The sequence below is a fragment of the Nothoprocta perdicaria genome, unplaced genomic scaffold (assembly GCF_003342845.1).
Source record: "Nothoprocta perdicaria isolate Ctin4 unplaced genomic scaffold, notPer1 scaffold_50, whole genome shotgun sequence".
NCBI classification, from domain to species: domain Eukaryota; kingdom Metazoa; phylum Chordata; class Aves; order Tinamiformes; family Tinamidae; genus Nothoprocta; species Nothoprocta perdicaria.
In genome coordinates this window covers 2,917,873-2,933,912 of record NW_020455755.1, presented here as the reverse complement: position 1 = coordinate 2,933,912, position 16,040 = coordinate 2,917,873, and the positions used below count along the sequence as shown (strand labels likewise).

At 39.7% G+C, this 16,040-nt stretch overlaps 1 protein-coding gene across 1 annotated transcript in view; it reads left to right on the top strand.

Annotated features, from left to right (window-relative positions):
• The window catches only part of AKAP10 (A-kinase anchoring protein 10), an 18,863-nt gene extending 3,054 nt beyond the window's left edge, over nt 1–15,809 (top strand). The window contains exons 2-15 of the mRNA XM_026047739.1: nt 616–663; nt 2,936–3,118; nt 3,802–4,356; nt 5,826–5,924; nt 6,453–6,537; nt 6,883–7,006; nt 7,852–7,988; nt 9,036–9,180; nt 9,361–9,537; nt 11,095–11,204; nt 12,096–12,178; nt 12,730–12,782; nt 13,477–13,572; nt 14,411–15,809. Of these exons, the coding sequence (XP_025903524.1) occupies nt 616–663; nt 2,936–3,118; nt 3,802–4,356; nt 5,826–5,924; nt 6,453–6,537; nt 6,883–7,006; nt 7,852–7,988; nt 9,036–9,180; nt 9,361–9,537; nt 11,095–11,204; nt 12,096–12,178; nt 12,730–12,782; nt 13,477–13,572; nt 14,411–14,416 (1,901 nt within the window). The 3' untranslated portion in view covers nt 14,417–15,809. The remainder of the gene's footprint in view (nt 1–615; nt 664–2,935; nt 3,119–3,801; nt 4,357–5,825; nt 5,925–6,452; nt 6,538–6,882; nt 7,007–7,851; nt 7,989–9,035; nt 9,181–9,360; nt 9,538–11,094; nt 11,205–12,095; nt 12,179–12,729; nt 12,783–13,476; nt 13,573–14,410) is intronic.
• Nucleotides 15,810–16,040: the final 231 nt, after the last annotated feature.

The following is a 16,040-nucleotide window of genomic DNA, read 5'->3' as shown; positions in this document are numbered from 1 at the left end:
GTTTGTTTGTTTTGGTTTTTTTTTTTGTTAGCCGTCTTTCCATCCCTTGTTTGGCATATGCTTGTTAATATTGTTTGAGGGAATTAATATTTATAGTGAATTTCCGAAGCACTTCTGTGGTATCTGCTCCTGAGTGAGAGCAGTGACTGCTTTTATGGAGCTTATTCTATTTACATCCTTCCCACTGTGCATGTTCTGCTGCTTTGCTTGTAATAGGAGGAAGATGTGCTTAGATATTTGATTTGTTGTTCGTAGAAAACATTTGCCGATACTGTGCTCTTAAAACATGTCTATTCCATTCTTTGTTTCATGCAATTTATTAAAGTAGCCTTGAMTATAGCCTTGGTATAACCATATGGACAGCAAGCATCTTTGAGAATGTTTTACAAAATTAACATGCTGTTTCTGAGACTTAGTCCATGAATATAAATGACGAAGTTTTGCTTTTGAAAAGCCAAGAAGCATCTTGAAATTCCCTTTCAATTACTTGATGTCGGATCCAAAAAATTACTTTTAATAAAATCCTGGTTTGCATCTTCCAGCTGTATGTTTGTTCGTGTGTAAATGCCATTAGTTACCCAAAATAGCCTTAACCTTTTCCTTTATACTTTACAGTGAAAGGCAAAGAACAAGAAAAGACCACAGATGTGAGAGCAATTAAAAGTAAGATCAATATTTACTTTCTTTATAAATTCAGTTCTCTGATATAATCTGCCATCCCTATTTTAAGCAGAGCAACAGTTTCCTTATGGCTGAACACAAATGYGACCTCTGCCACAAAAATTCAAAGCAGATCAAAAACTCGATTCCAAGCATTACAGTAACTAATCTTTCCTAATCATCTTGCTGAATCTGTAAGGACAGAAGATTATTAAACTGTCAGACATAATCTTTAATTCAAAGCGATAGTAAAACTCAGCCACTTTGCAACTAGTGGTTAGTCGTTACCTAGGCAAGTTGCTTCTGACATTCCATGCTAGCGTGTCGTGTATTTTAGTTTTGAAAATGCAGATTTACTGTGCCTAATTWGCAAAATAGAATGCTAGTGTCTGGCTTGACTTTTGCTGATGTCTTGAGTCTTGTGATCTGAATCTTGTTTGGATTATTCAGCTCTTCTAATACTCCTCCATGTGCTACAGAAACTTTGCTGCTGTATCTGTTGTGAAAGTAAAAGATCTTGTTGAGAAGTAAGCTGGTAAACTATGGGAAAACACATTAGTTTATCTTGTCAGTTTTTATTACATTACTACAGGCAGATGAAGTAATATATATGCATCTGATCTGTTGCTTTTATATTTTCCTCAGCCCAAATGCTCTTTCTGTACTTTTGCTATGTTTTGTGAATATCAAGAGAAAATTAAAGRCTTCTTTCTCTTTGTTGGTCTGTCCCTGAAGTCAGTCTTGCTCGTTTTATAGCTCACACTGTGATTATAGTGCAGTTCCAATGACCGGTGACTAGCTGAAACAGGTAGTCAGGGAAAGATTGCAGTGTGGTCTCTGGGCAAGTAAAAACAAATTTTCAATTTTATTTCATTATAAATTGTCAGCAGCTGTCACTGRATAAACAAGAAGCATCTTTCTGGTTTGACAAAAAGCTGCTCCKTGTTGTATAGATGTTAGGTTAGTGATGTAGTGTTACCTATAAGCTGTAGAATAGTTGTTAGATTCCTTAGATTAAATACAGCACTTTTGCCCAAAATGTTTATAACACAATTAAATCCAATTCACAAAAACCTAAACAATTGTGACAAGCGTGGCTGTCATTCTACAGCAAGTCATCCTTGGCCACTGGCATCAGCCAAGCACTTGGCTGCCTTCCATTGGCCTGGAAAACCTGTTTTTCTTTCCATTATCGTTGATATTACATACCAAAGGCTTTGTAAAGGGTGGCAAGCACTATCTTGCTACCAAATACTTTGTGCTTTGGAATATCTTGAACCTTTTGGTTTTCCTATACCATTGCTTTTAAAGTGTCTGGTACCCTGACAGAAGTGTGAAATTGTCAGCTTCTGTCATCCTATGTCACAAAACTGTGAACAGAAATGAAGTTATGCAGTAGGAAGGTCATCAAAACAAACTTTCTTGACACCTTGACGAACCACATCGCTATGAAGCGGTGTACTGAGACAGCATGTCACCTGACATCTTTATTTTTAAGAGTGTGTGAGGTGTCCTTGCATGACATCCTAATCAAATGTAATTTCCCAAGGCTTTGAAAGTGGTAGGTGGTTTTATTTTTAGCTTTGTCATCAATTAAAAAAAAAATCTTTGACTCTTTTTGCAGGTGGTTTTCTGTGAGGAAATTATTCTTTGTTCTCTTTGGCCTCAAGTAGCCAACCATGTTCTGAAACTGCTAGAAGAGATTAAGCCTTATAATCATCTGAATTTCATCAGAGATGTTTGCATGTTGCTTTTTTTCCCCCTCTTCTAAACTAAATAGGGTTAAAGTATTTAGGAAAGAAAAGTTCTTGTTAAATCTCACAGATAGCTTCATAACTCGGAGTCTTCTGAACACATAAAATTAGAAAAAGGAATGAAAGAAATTTGCCATGACCATTGTAATTAAACTGTGTTGATGGTACTGTAGTTGACTGCTATGGAACTGGTTATCAAGCAGCCATGCAGACCAGGAAATGCATTTTYTGCATAAGCTTAAACTTGGAGTCTTTTGATTAGCTACTGAATAGGTAAGACGTAAGGGAATGGTGCTTTTCTGACCTCTTGGTGAGGTTATTCTTGCTGTAATAAATCCTGTTTATCTGTGCCATCTTTATTCTCATCTGACCTTGATCAAAAATGACACTCAGTGGAACAATAGATTTTTAGTGAGCTTGACGCATCCGAGCTCCAGATTATCTTGGGGTGTTCAGCATTGCTAGGATGCTACGTAGAAGAGGTCTTGGGTTCTTTCTAATCCGTGCTGTCTTACTTCCAGCTCCAATACCAGTACATTCCCCTCAAAGAAGCACTAGAAATCATGCCTTGCTGGAGGCTGCAGGACCAAGCCATGTGGCAATTAATGCCATCTCTGCCAACATGGACTCTTTCTCTAGCAGTCGGACAGCTGCCCTTAAGAAGCAGCCAAGTCACATGGAAGCTGCTCATTTTGGAGACTTAGGTAAGGCCTCCTCTATTCTGTAATACAGTTGATGTTATTTTGTATTATCCGTTTGCTCACCCTGCCTTGGTTGAGGCAAGTAGCTTTGGTAATAACAAAATTATTGCTGCTATTACAGTAGCATTTTTGAATAGACAATTTGCTTGTTTCCTGTTCAGTGAAAAATGTTCCTTTATGTATAGCCATTGTGTTGTAGAAATTCTCTTGCTATCCTTTAAATTGTTGTAATAGGCCCCATTAAACAGCATATTTGGCAGACTCTGTAATGTAACCTGGTGTGGATAGTATTATTCTCTTGTGTGTTCATTCACAGTGCTCATAAAGTGGTGTTTTTAAAAGTTTATTTCCTAAAAATGTAATTAGTCTTTTGATCTCACTCTTGTAAAAGTGATGTGTGGAGAAGGTTTATTAAAAGAAAATGAAGTACACTATTCTTCAGAAATTGTTGGTGTGTCTCTGTGATAAACGCAATGTGTTTGTATCTGATTTTTAAGGCCTGTCTACCTGGGATCAGATTTCTACTTACATTTTAACAACACAAAATTACATAATACAAAGTTCTTTATTTCAAGAATGCAATCCTTAGAATCGTCTCTTCAGTAGTTGCATTCCAGGACGTTTTTGTATCAAATACCAATGCCTGTAGTGTAATATAGAGTCGTTCCCTTGATATTTTTCTTTAGGCAGATCGTGTCTGAATTATCAGGCCCAGGAGACCAAATCAAGCCTTTCAAAGACCCTTGAACAAGTTTTGCAGGACAATGTAGCCCTCCCTTATTTTATCCAGTTCATGGAACTCCGTAGAATGGAACACTTGGTCAAATTTTGGCTAGAGGCCGAAAGCTTTCACTCCACGACATGGTCCCGCATAAGAGCACATAGCCTGAACACAGTTAAGCAGAGTTCGTTGGCAGAGCCTGTGTCGCCCTCAAAACAGCAGGAAATCGAGTCGTCTTCTCCAACTGGATTGCTTGAAGAGAGACTGGACGATTCTAGCACAGTCCATCTGCTCAGGACCAAGCGAGTGGCTCCAGACAAGAGCGACAGAGCTGGCAGCAGCCAGAACCATGTGCTGTCAGGTCAGGAGAGCGCTAATACCAGTGTTCCCTCTCTGAGAAAACCTGAGACAGGGCCCCATTCTGTTCCAGCCTCTCAGCAAGAATCTTCCAAGCCTACAGTATCAAATAGAAACAGCCCCTCATCTGCACTAAAGGACTTGTCAGGAAAACTAATGAAAAGTAAGTGTCATGTATTGGTTTTCTCTAGAAGTGGTGGGATGGGGATGTACTGGTTGCTGCTTGCTTGTACATGAAGCTGCCTGGTGTCTCCTGTGTTCTTTGTGATTATTGTATACTGCTGGGAGGAGAAAAATAGTTTTGACAGTGGGTAATTCTGAATAAGCTAACGGTCAATTTAAGATCTATGTATTGTTTGTCCRCCTGGTTGCTTAAAAATAAGTTGAAGACACTTCGGAATCACTGTGTGTTTTGATAACCTTAGTTTACTTCTATTCTGATGTGAGTAGACCTAAGAAGTGATGATGAGTACTGCAATGTCYTGTTTTTTTTCCCCTCCYTTCTTCTCCCACTCCCCCATTTAGAAGTATTGTGGAAAATGTGGATCATGGTGGGGCTCAAAATYGAGGATTAACTTTCCATGGAAGATAAATATCCTGTATCATGTAAAATGACACAAGTTATGGTTGCRACAAGATTTGTAGAGATTTTGTGTGCAACGTACTCTTTCTGTTCTTAGATTTATTTGGTAGAGTTCCTCCCTTTGTAACTGATTTGTTCTCATTTGGAGTCCACCTCTTCAGAGGCTACTGGAAGTAAGGATGAAATTAAAATATTTATTTCTGATAGTAAGCTACATGCACAGTGACCTGTTTTCTTTACTCTGCATCTACTTAGTCCTTCCTCGTTTGTGAAAGCTTGCAGACAGAAAAGGAAATTCTCCTTTCTTCATATTGGTTCCTCTCGTTTGCCCAACTRTTTCCTTATGTTGCATCCCTTTCTCTTGCTGTTTGTCTCTCTTGTGTAGTTRGTTATCATACATTTCCACAGTATGTAACCTGAGCCACGAAGTATCTTAGACAAGCATGATGGTACTTGAATCATGAATAGCACCTCTGTGTTGCAATGTATGAAAGTACTGCATTTCAGGGAACTGGGGCCTTTCTGAGAAATCTGAAGTTTGGAGTGTAATTCCTTTTTTGTGTGTTGTCCTTAAGCTTCCCAACTCTCTTTTGAAAGATGACATGTAAAGGGTACACTGCAATCTTATTTTGAGCCTTGTTTTAAGATTTTTATTTAATTCCTTTGTACTGCAAATCCTCTTTATTACACTGGTGAAGATTAGAAATTGGGGACTTCRTCACAGCTTTCACTGTAAAGACGTTGCTGTTGGTACTGCGGTGTGCAGCTGAGGAGGAGTTCTGCTTGGTGGCAGGAAATGAAGAGTTAGGCTGCTTTATTCAGTCTTGCTAGTTGATTCTTCATGGGCTTATTATGACCTGGTAAAGAGAAAACAGTCATGGTAGTTTGCCAGCAGCAAAGTATTGACTATTGCACTTGAAARTTTCATGGGAAATAAACTGTCGCTGCTAATCAGATATTTGCTTTTCTGGAGAGCACGTTTGTTGCTCACTCTTTTTTAGACCTATGCCAGTGAAGTTAAAGCTTGATTCTGTATTTCCTCTTTGTAGGTATAGAACGGGACGCAGTTAGTACTTTTACCAAATATATTTCTCCAGATGCTGCTAAACCAATACCCATTACAGAGGCAATGAGAAATGATATTGTTGGTAAGAATATATACCATCTCCTACTTAAGAACCCTTGTTTCCCCATAAATATATCTCTAATACACCCCCACATACACATAAATGTATTTGTTGTCATGAATTTTAAAGTCAGTGGTAGAAGATAGTAAAATGATTGCAGAACACTTCCTTATGCTGATTTTGATAGTATAAARTCACATCGCAGATAATAATGCATCTGCACTTTCAATAATCCTGTATAAAATTCCCTGAAGAACTTTCACAGACGAATTAGTGAAAAACTCCAGGTGGCCATTGGATGTATTGCGATCCAAGTCTCAATGTAGTATTTTAGCCATAATACCATCATCCAGTTATCTGCAGTGCTATGGAAAATAGTGCTACTGTCTTTTAAAAGCTTTTTGCACAATCAGCCAACTGATTCTAGATTGAGATTCTAGATCTAGATTCTAGATTTGAACTGCAGTTTTCTCTTAACCTCTTGTCACTTGTGTCCTTCAGCTCATTAAAGCAAGTGCACATTAAAATCAATCTGATTTCTCTTCACAGCGAAGATTTGTGGGGAAGATGGTCAAGTGGATCCTAACTGTTTTGTTACAGCACAGTCGATAGTGTTTAATGCAATGGAACAAGAGTAAGTTGATTGAATGGTTTTGCTTCTCGTGCATACTGTCCATTTGGAAAACAAATCCATAAAAATATGTTCATGAAGACGTAACTGTATAGTAGCTTTTCTGTGCAGTCTTCTGTATTTTAAACTATCTTCRAGTGCTTCCCTCCAGATCCATTCTTTTGATCTTTAGCTGAAGTTTCGTCTGCTGTTACTATGTTCTTTATATAATTTTCATGATATTCATATACCCTATGTTGTCTTGCTTGTGTTTGTTTTGTCAGACTTAAGTTATATGAGGCAAAAACTATTTCTTCCTAAAGCCCCCGATGCTGTTGGCCCTTGATAACTTGTTCTCTCTGTGTGCAGGCACTTTAGTGATTTTTTGCGAAGTCATCATTTCTGTAAATACCAGATTGAGGTGCTGACTAGTGGGACTGTTTATCTGGCTGACATACTTTTCTGTGAATCAGCCCTGTTTTATTTTTCCGAGGTAAGTGTTAGGGGTGTGGATTTTATTCTTTTGCATTTTTTCCTTTCTATCAAGTGGGAAAGCATCTATGTCTTGAAGGTTTTAATAAAGATATCTTAGTGTAAGAAAGAGGTGTTTATTGCCCTGAGAGAAAACTCATTATCAGCTTCCTGTCTATGTGGAATTACTCCAAATCGTTGAACTTTTATACTATACTGTAGAATGAATATCAATGTATTGCTTCAGTTCAGTGGATAGTTTTTGATTTGCTTTGTTGAAGCTCTGACATAGGCTTCACAGTCTTGCCAAATGAAACTGTATCTTTGAAAGCCTTAGGCAAAGAGCTGTTATTTCTAACACTCTTACTGATAAAGAATAATCTGCTAGTTTTGCTTGGAGAGGTGATTGGAATGTGATAGATTAAACATAAAAGCCCACAGCTGCAGCACCCTGTATCTTTTAGGTAATCGTCTTTTAGTAGTAAAATACTCACGATGAAGGTCTGACAAGCCAGTATGGTTTGAAAATGCARGCTGGGAAGAATAGATGATAGATGTGTTCAGTGTAAGTTAAGCATAGCTTGAAAATGGGTTTTCTGCCTTTAATATGACACAAATAACTGTCGTATTTGGAAAGTAAACGTAACAATCACTAAGGAAAAGAGAGTTCAGTAGTTCATTTCTTTAACAAACTGGGCAGATTAAATCTGTCTACAGTGCAACATCTGAAAATTCAGAGTATTTTTATTTCCTGGTGACAATTTTATATAATTTATTTTAAATAGGAAGGAGCTGTCTGTGCTTGCTGTAGTGTCTTTCAAAAATTTCTACTTTATTTTCTTCTTTTTTTTCTAATTTCCCTCCTAGTATATGGAAAAGGAAGATGCAGTTAATGTTTTGCAGTTCTGGTTGGCAGCAGATAACTTCCAGTCTCAACTTGCTGCCAAAGAAGGCCAGTACGATGGGCAAGAAGCACAGATTGATGCTATGATTTTATATGACAAGTGAGTGAGTTCMAGAATTGTTTACTTCTGAAGCTGTAATTTTATCTTTGCATTTTTCTGTTGCACTGTGCAAAAAGCACTTTTATTTTTCAAATTGTGGCTTGCATTCCTGTGCTTTTGTCTTAACCGAAGCTGAAATGTCTGCATACACTGGAGGCTGCCATAATAAACAGGCAGCTGAAAAATCTTCCTTATGCATAAAGCAAAAATTCTTATAAATACTTTTGCGTGCTTAAGCAGAACTCAGAATTTCCATGAGTTGGTTGCTTGAGAACTAATGTTTTTTATCATATGATATCAAAATAGATGGGTAGTCATTTGGAAAAGCTTTAATGCTAATGGCAGCTCTGTAGCTGTAGAAAAATCTGAAGGTTCAGATACTGTTATCCATTTCAAGYGGCTTCCAGAGCTTTTACCACACAAAACAGGAGTCCTGCCAGGAAGAAAAAAGCAAGCCAAATAGTTCTATGTTTTAATATTTCAGCAGTGCTTTTGAGGGTTTATTGAGGATGGTGGTTTCTTTTATCTCTTTTTTGTTTTCCTTTTTGCCTCTATGTGTGTCAGCCTATCAATTATGCAGCTGAAGGCAGACATCAAAACTACTTCCAGGAAGAAGTTTGCTCTTAAGCTTAAGTGCCAGTTTGTCAAATTATTGCCATCGTAGGAAATAATAATTGGAGAGGAAATGAATAATTTCCTTTCATTTTCACCTCATCAGCCATCCCCTGGCTCCATCCACAAGCTATATTTTTAATGATGTGATTAAAAGAGCAAATGCCGCTTCAGTTCTGGGTACTTGCTGCTTCCTTCCCTATTACGAAGCACGTGTGTGTGCTCATCTGTTTTACCTGTATCTGCAGAAAAAAGCTTTATGAAAAGCACTTATTTCAGTGGATTTTGGATTGATAGTACCTGCACTTTTAAGCAGCACCATCTAGTGGCTGCAGCATGATTGATMATTCTCAGTGGGAAAAGATAAGTTACCGGGCACCTGGCAAATGTTTTCAAGGCTTGTGTTGCTTTCTCCCCCTATCCTGTGCTCTGCAGATACTTCTCCCTTCAAGCCACGCATCCACTTGGCTTCGACGACTCCGTGAGGCTAGAGATCGAGTCCAACATCTGCAGGGAAGGGGGTCCCCTCCCGAACTGCTTCACGACTCCCTTGCGGCAGGCCTGGACCACCATGGAGACGGTGAGATACCTTCTTGGGGCTGCTTTGGCTGCTCGGGGAAGACGATGGGGAGGTTCTGCTGTGTCAGGTATTCCCCTGCCAGGGTCCTGTCCAGTTAATCTTTCTGCTCTATAAGAGCTCTATAGTAATCACACAGACTGGCTTTGTTGATTAAAGAAGCCTTGTTCATCTGTCTCTCAGGTTTTTCTACCTGGCTTCTTGTCCAGCAACCTGTATTACAAATACTTGAATGATCTCATCCATTCAGTACGAGGAGATGAATTTCCAGGAGGAAATATTGCACTGAGCATTCAGGGCCCCACTAGCAATCCTGATAGTGACTCTCAGACGGGGGCCCCCGATGGCTCTGCCTCTCAGGTAGGAGATTCTTTTCTTGATTCTGTTTGAATAAATRGTGCAGTGTATTTAAAGAAAGAAAAGAGTAAAGGGCACTTTTCTCTATTGCAGTCCAAGTTTGTACCCTTTAAGGAAGCATCTTCTTGTGGTTTTAAGTTTCCCATTTCACTTTAGGATGCATTTAATGTGCTTTCTATTGATTTCAAGTAAATGGTATTTGGCATAGAAGTTATTTATTGTATATTCTGTACCTGAAGTCTTTTACCACTTTTACTAAAAACAAAACTTTGATTCAAGGAAATAAGCTATTAATACTAGCTAAAGACTGCTTTGCAGTACTGAAGCACTTAGAAATACTTTTCATTAGAAATAAGTTTGTTATTTCTTTAATAATATATTCTTAGGCAAAAGCTACACCTTTAGGCAAAAAATSACATTGTGAATATGCTGTAGAATTTAAATGTAAGTATGCAAATTGTGTGCACAATTTCTTGAAGCCACAGACCTAAAACCCTAGAACTGAGTTACCCTTCAGGACAGAAGTACTCTGCTTACACACAGAGCAATGACATTAGTGCCTGACCAGCTGGTGYTCGCAAGTTTGTCTCAGTAAGTTTTTCCATGCTGTAGTCCTCAAGCCAGTCAGTTACGTCAGTCTGATAGAAAATGGCCAGATTCCTGACTTTCCCAAAAGGCAGATGCAGCATTGGAGGGACAGTATCCAAATTTTGTTTGCCTATGTGTATTTTCCTGCAAAGCTGGGAATAAAGACTTAAAAGCCCATTGCTGGGTGAAGCAGAGAGCAGAGAGAGAACTCTGGGTACTCTCTTGGAAARATCCTGATGCCTGATAACCTGAACAGGGAAAAGCTACTGGGATCTGGCGTGTTTGGAGTGCTTAGGAGCAAAGTGCTGCATTTTTGTGCGCCACATTCCTGCTTATCTGCACAGAAAGGTCACTAGGTCTTTGTGATTTTTGCCCAAAGAGCACTTGGTGCAGACCAGCAGCAGAGGACTTCACAAAGCAGCTACTGTTAGTGTTTCTAGTCAAGGCTGCTCTCCTTTTCTGATCCTCYTGCTGTTACACTAATGTTTCCTGGTATTTTTTTTTACTAATCTCACCCAAATACTCTGCCAAAATATAAAGGCCTCTTCCCTGTATGGGGAGCACAGTGTGTTTCATGGGAGCCGCTTACCAGGTACACGGCAGGGACGGGTGCAGTTGCTGCTGCTTTTGGGATAGCTCCATGTTAATGCTCTCAGAAGCAAATAATTTGGTTTCTTACAAATCTCACACATCTCTTCAGCTGATAATGGGAGCAGAGAGACAGCAGTCTCTGCACATCTGGATGCTGACCTGCATGTTGTGTGTTGGCTCTGTTCACATAACTTTATCATCCTCCGTTTAAAAACAAYGTCATGCCGAGTTAGGAACTCATCACTTGTGTAGGGGTTCTCTTAATTTATGCTTGCATAGACACTTCAGAGATTTATCAAACTGTAAAAAAGCACTAAAATATATTTGTTAAGCTACTAGTTGTCTGCATTGGGCACTAATATTTAGAATTTTTGTTTGTAGTCCAATGTCAAAAAGGCTAATGTTAAAATCCTGAAAAATTTTGATGAAGCAATAATTGTAGATGCTGCAAGTCTGGATCCAGAATCCTTATATCAACGAACTTATGCAGGGTAAGGTTCATTCTGTGTACCTCGTTCTTTCCAATGTGTTTCACCTCTGTTTCATAGTTGTTGTGTCCTTCTGCATTGAGAGTGCACATAATACAAGGTGTTGCAATCTTAGCATGTGTCTAAATAGTTGAAAGTAAATGTTTTGTTTGTTTAGATTTTTCAAATAGTGTGATTTAATGCCAGTGTCATGGTGAATGACTTTCTGATGAGAACAGCAATCAGAAAAAAAAATATATTTCCAGTTGTTTTTCTCCTAGAAATCTTATTCTTCTCTGGCTCCAGAATCTGACTAGTAATTCCTGTTTGGAGTAGGAAAGAACGAGCTTGGAAGACTTTGATACTGTAATACAGCATTGATTTCTCCCTTCTCCCATATAAAGAAAAGTCTGTACTTCACTTTGCTAGCAGATTGCACAATTAGTCTTCTATTTAAGTTACTCTTTGATAGGAAACTCTTCTGCTCTGTGGATCTCAAACAGAAATTCTTTGTTTCTCGAGCTACCCTGCGTTTCTACTGCACAGCAGTGCGCTGTGCTTTCAAGCACTGCACAGTGGTGGTTCCCTGGTGAAACGTTCCTGTGATGCTGTAGGGCACTTGGAGCATTCCACGATTGAGTCATTGAAGTGCTTGCCTACTTTCAGGTTCTAGAAATGAGTTTAAGAATTTGGATAATTCAGATTTAAATTCAGATAACCAAGAGGAGTGGAAAACTCTTCAAAATGTACCAATCTTAAGTACAAAAGGTGATAATTGGTAAAATGCTAGTCTTCTGATACAAGAATCTTCATGGTAGTGAGGTTTTTTGTTTTGTTTGCCTTGTTGATTTATTAACTTTCTGTAATGCAGGCGTTTTCCTGGTAGCCCATGAATCTTTTTTATTTTCTCTTCAGGAAGATGACATTTGGGCGAGTCAGTGATCTGGGACAGTTCATCAGAGAATCTGAACCAGAGCCTGATGTCAAGAAATCAAAAGGTTTGCTTTCCTCTTTGATCTCTTTCTATAAACACCTGCAGAACTGTCCTTTTGCTCGCTTCAGACAGGATAAGCAAAACTCCTGACTCTTTCCAGACCTGTTTTAAGCCAGAGATGCTTAGGAGATTGTCCTATACTGAGGCAAACCCCATCTCTGACCCATTTCCATATCCAATGTGCTCCAGCGGGAGTTGGAGCTGTCGATGTTACCTGGCAGGGATGAAGGCTGTAAGCAGCTGAGCTGATGGTCAAACTTTTTAAGAGTTTGATCTCAAGATGAATAAAACTTCAGCCCTCTGTGTGCTTCCTGCGCACTTGGAGATCTGCTGGTAATGCTGCTTTTCAAGTCTGGCTTCTGGGAAAGAATGGTCTGGGCTCAGCTCCTAGTGAACCACAAGTCCTGGTAATGCCCTGTCTTTGTGACACTCCTCTGTATTCTCTAACCCTAGCAGTGCAAACCCTTCAGGACAGAAGCAAGTATGTGTTTACAGAGAAGTGAGATGTGCTGTGGAGTTTGCTAATGTTCCTTGTTTGCTGTCTATCTCAACTAGGGTCCATGTTTTCACAAGCAATGAAGAAATGGGTTCAAGGAAACACAGATGAGGTGTGTCCTTTTTATGCTCTCCTTGTGACTTCAGATTCAGGTTAGGGAAATGGAGCATTCAGGTGCTTAATCCTGCCTGTTTTCTCTGAATACGTTTCTGATACTTAGGCCAACCAGAGCTGCCCGTCTCTGCTTGCTAAATACAACTGAATTGCATGCCCTTGTGAAACCAGTTTGTTCTTTGCCAAGGAGCACTTCGTCAAAGACTTGGCTGGTTTAACTCATGTAATGGCTAACTGAMTGTTAGTTATTAGGGTAATCTAGTCAAGGGTGGAGTGTTCTTTTTTCCTTCTCTCCCTTTAAGAGAAGTAATCTGCAAATCAGAGTAGATGCACTATTGTTCTTTGTTTCTGGCTGTGAAATGACAGCTGCATGGATTTAAAGGCTCTGYTTTTCCCCTTCGGAGGGGCTTGGGCAAGTCCCTGAAAGGTAAAAGTGAAGACTCACTTGACTCTTTTGGAAAGTGGATCAAACTRTAAATACACCCATTAACTAAATGTAATGTTGTACTTGAAAACCTGCTGGATTTCCATCTAGAGAATGTTTACTRCAAGTCAGAGTTGTGAAGGTTCATCATGTGTGAAAGGTTTAGCCTGGGAATGATGTGTGGAGCACTATTTTAAGCACTGTATTAAGGGGTAATTTTAAGATCTTCAGCCCCTCTGCATTTGGGATGTGTTTTTTCCTCTGGCAGGCTCAAGAGGAGATGGCTTGGAGGATAGCGAAGATGATAGTCAATGACGTGATGCAGCAGGCACAATGTGAGCAGCCTTCGGAGAAGGCTACAAAGGTAAGAAGGTACACAGGCTACACTGTAGGATCAATATTCTCATCTCTTACTGAGTTTACCCTTGCTGTTTCATGTTGATAAATACTAGCCTATTTGTGTGAAGTATCATAAAACTGAAGAGCTAGAAAGTTGTCCTGTGGTGCTGTGTCTATCATTTAAAAGAGCTCGTGTAGCCCTGTTGATGGGCTAGCATGTTGACATTATGCATGGATGTGTTCAGTGACTTGGTTGTGCAAGTCTGTGTGACAAAACAGCTGTGATGCAGTAGTTGCATTCTGTGGAATCACGAAGACACCGGTCTGCAGAGTTGGCATCTGATGCTGCTTCTGGCTTGCAGACATCTCTAACATGAAATACAAAGAACCAACAAACAAAAAAAACTTGCACTTTTTAATTAAGGAATGTAAACATGTACCATAGCTCAGTGACAGGCCTGGACTGCTGGGTCTGTAATTTCACTCTGCAACTGTTTTCTAGAGCTGTTCTCWTTTAAAGACTTGTGCAATAATTTCACTTAATAGCACGCCACAAATAATATTCCAATCTGGCTAGTTGAAAAGGTCACTCAGCACAGTACATGGGAATATCAAGTGGCTGCACATACTCTCTATTCAATTAGGCAAATAGAGCTTCAGTAATGGAAAGGYTGAAGTTTGTGGGCTGTGGCTGGGGAGCAGGGCAGGTGTTTGGGGTGGTTTTTTTTTTTTTTTTTGCTTTCCCAAACTCATCACCTAACCTGGCTTTAAACATTTGCAAACACAAAATGTCTCTCTACTAAGTGACTCTCTTCCATGTTTTCGAGTAAAATGAATTCTAACCTTATTTTTTCCTCTTCCAGCTATGATTTTAAATGCCGGAACAGGAAATATAATTTTCTGCTTTGAGAACGAGTGAACTTTCCCGTTTGGTGGATTCTTTAACACAGCCAATAAAAGCAAAGCACTGTTACTACATAAGCCGGTATCTCCCTCATTTATAAGGAAGAATTAAAAAGAAGCAATCCTGTACCTCCACTGTAGAGAGCCAAGAAACACTTTGTCCTGTTGTGTAYGGCCTTCACAATAATGTTGGTTTTTAAGAGAGATGAAGACACAGTTGTGAACATGTCACTGAGAAACTGTGATCAGCTTCACAAATACTTGACCCTGTCTCAAAAAGACTTCTAAGCAAAATATCTGGAATGGGACACAGGCCACACCAAGGAGGGGAAGGTTTTGCTGTAGTTTCGAGTTCTACTACTTGTAATTTTTAAACACCTAATTGCAAAGGCCATGGGGATATCTCCCTGACACCTGACCACTGGAGAAGTGAACCTGAAGCCGCGAATTCATTGGCAGTGAATGACCTTAAACGTTCTAAGTTTTATTTCTCCTTACTTGAAATAGATGAGTATTCAACTGTAAGATAAATGTATTTTACTTCATAATTACATTAACGTTGAAGGGAGCGTAGAATGCTGAGGAGTGAAGCCTGGACAGTTTAACTCTTCCTCGTCAAGCGCTTACACACGTGCAGACGCCCCCATTGCCCTTCCTGTCACTGGGGACCCCCACGCTGATCTTCCCCTCGTGCAGCCCCCTCTTCCTGCACCCTTGCCCGATGCAGCCCCCTTTTCAGGAGGTTGTACCCGTGCTCTGCTCCCTGTTCTTCCTCATRCCACAAAACCAAGGGAAAATCAGCTGCTGCCCTTCTCCATAGCTTGTTGTCCTCCAACCAAGCTAGCATCTAATTCCAGATGTTTGGTTTATAAAGAAAAATAACTCCTAATGGCCTCTGGCTTATTTCCMCCTGATGTTGACACACTTGGCACTTGTGTAACCTTTAATTTGAGGAGAAAGTCACTGTGTCCCACAGCACCTCTCTTCTCTCCCATCAATTGATTTTTGCACAGTCTCTGAAGTACGTGGTGTGTCACTCCATTATTTTATGCCTACATTTTTAGTATACAACACTTCTATTTTTTTATTCTGCTCTTATGATTGTTCTTTTCCTCAAACTTGTGCAAAAAAAATCACTTTGTAACAAGCCCAATCATCCTCAATGTGCAAGCTGTGTTGATTGACTAGCAAGAGTTATTCTGTTGCAATATTTGATTGTATAGACACACTGTATTATCTATGAAAGCAAAAAGGCTGTGTATAGGTTTTTGGTACTATGTACCACCTCTTATTTCTCTCATGCCCAAGTATTCATGTACTTAAAACATACTCTATTTAATTGTGTTTTGATTTAAAATATATGAATATTGAAATTTGTGTCAATTTTCTGTTGTGAGGGCGATCTTGGTGGTTCATAAAGGAAGAACCCCCGAACCCTCCTTGCTTGCTCGTTGCTGTGGGAGGAGCTGCTGCCCCTTGCGCTCGTGCTAAAACGACACGCGTGGAAGGGCCGGTCAGGGGGGGAAGCGGGTCTCGAACCCGCGGCCCCGGGGGCGCCGCTCGCCGCCGCCGGCCGCTGGGGGCAGCAGC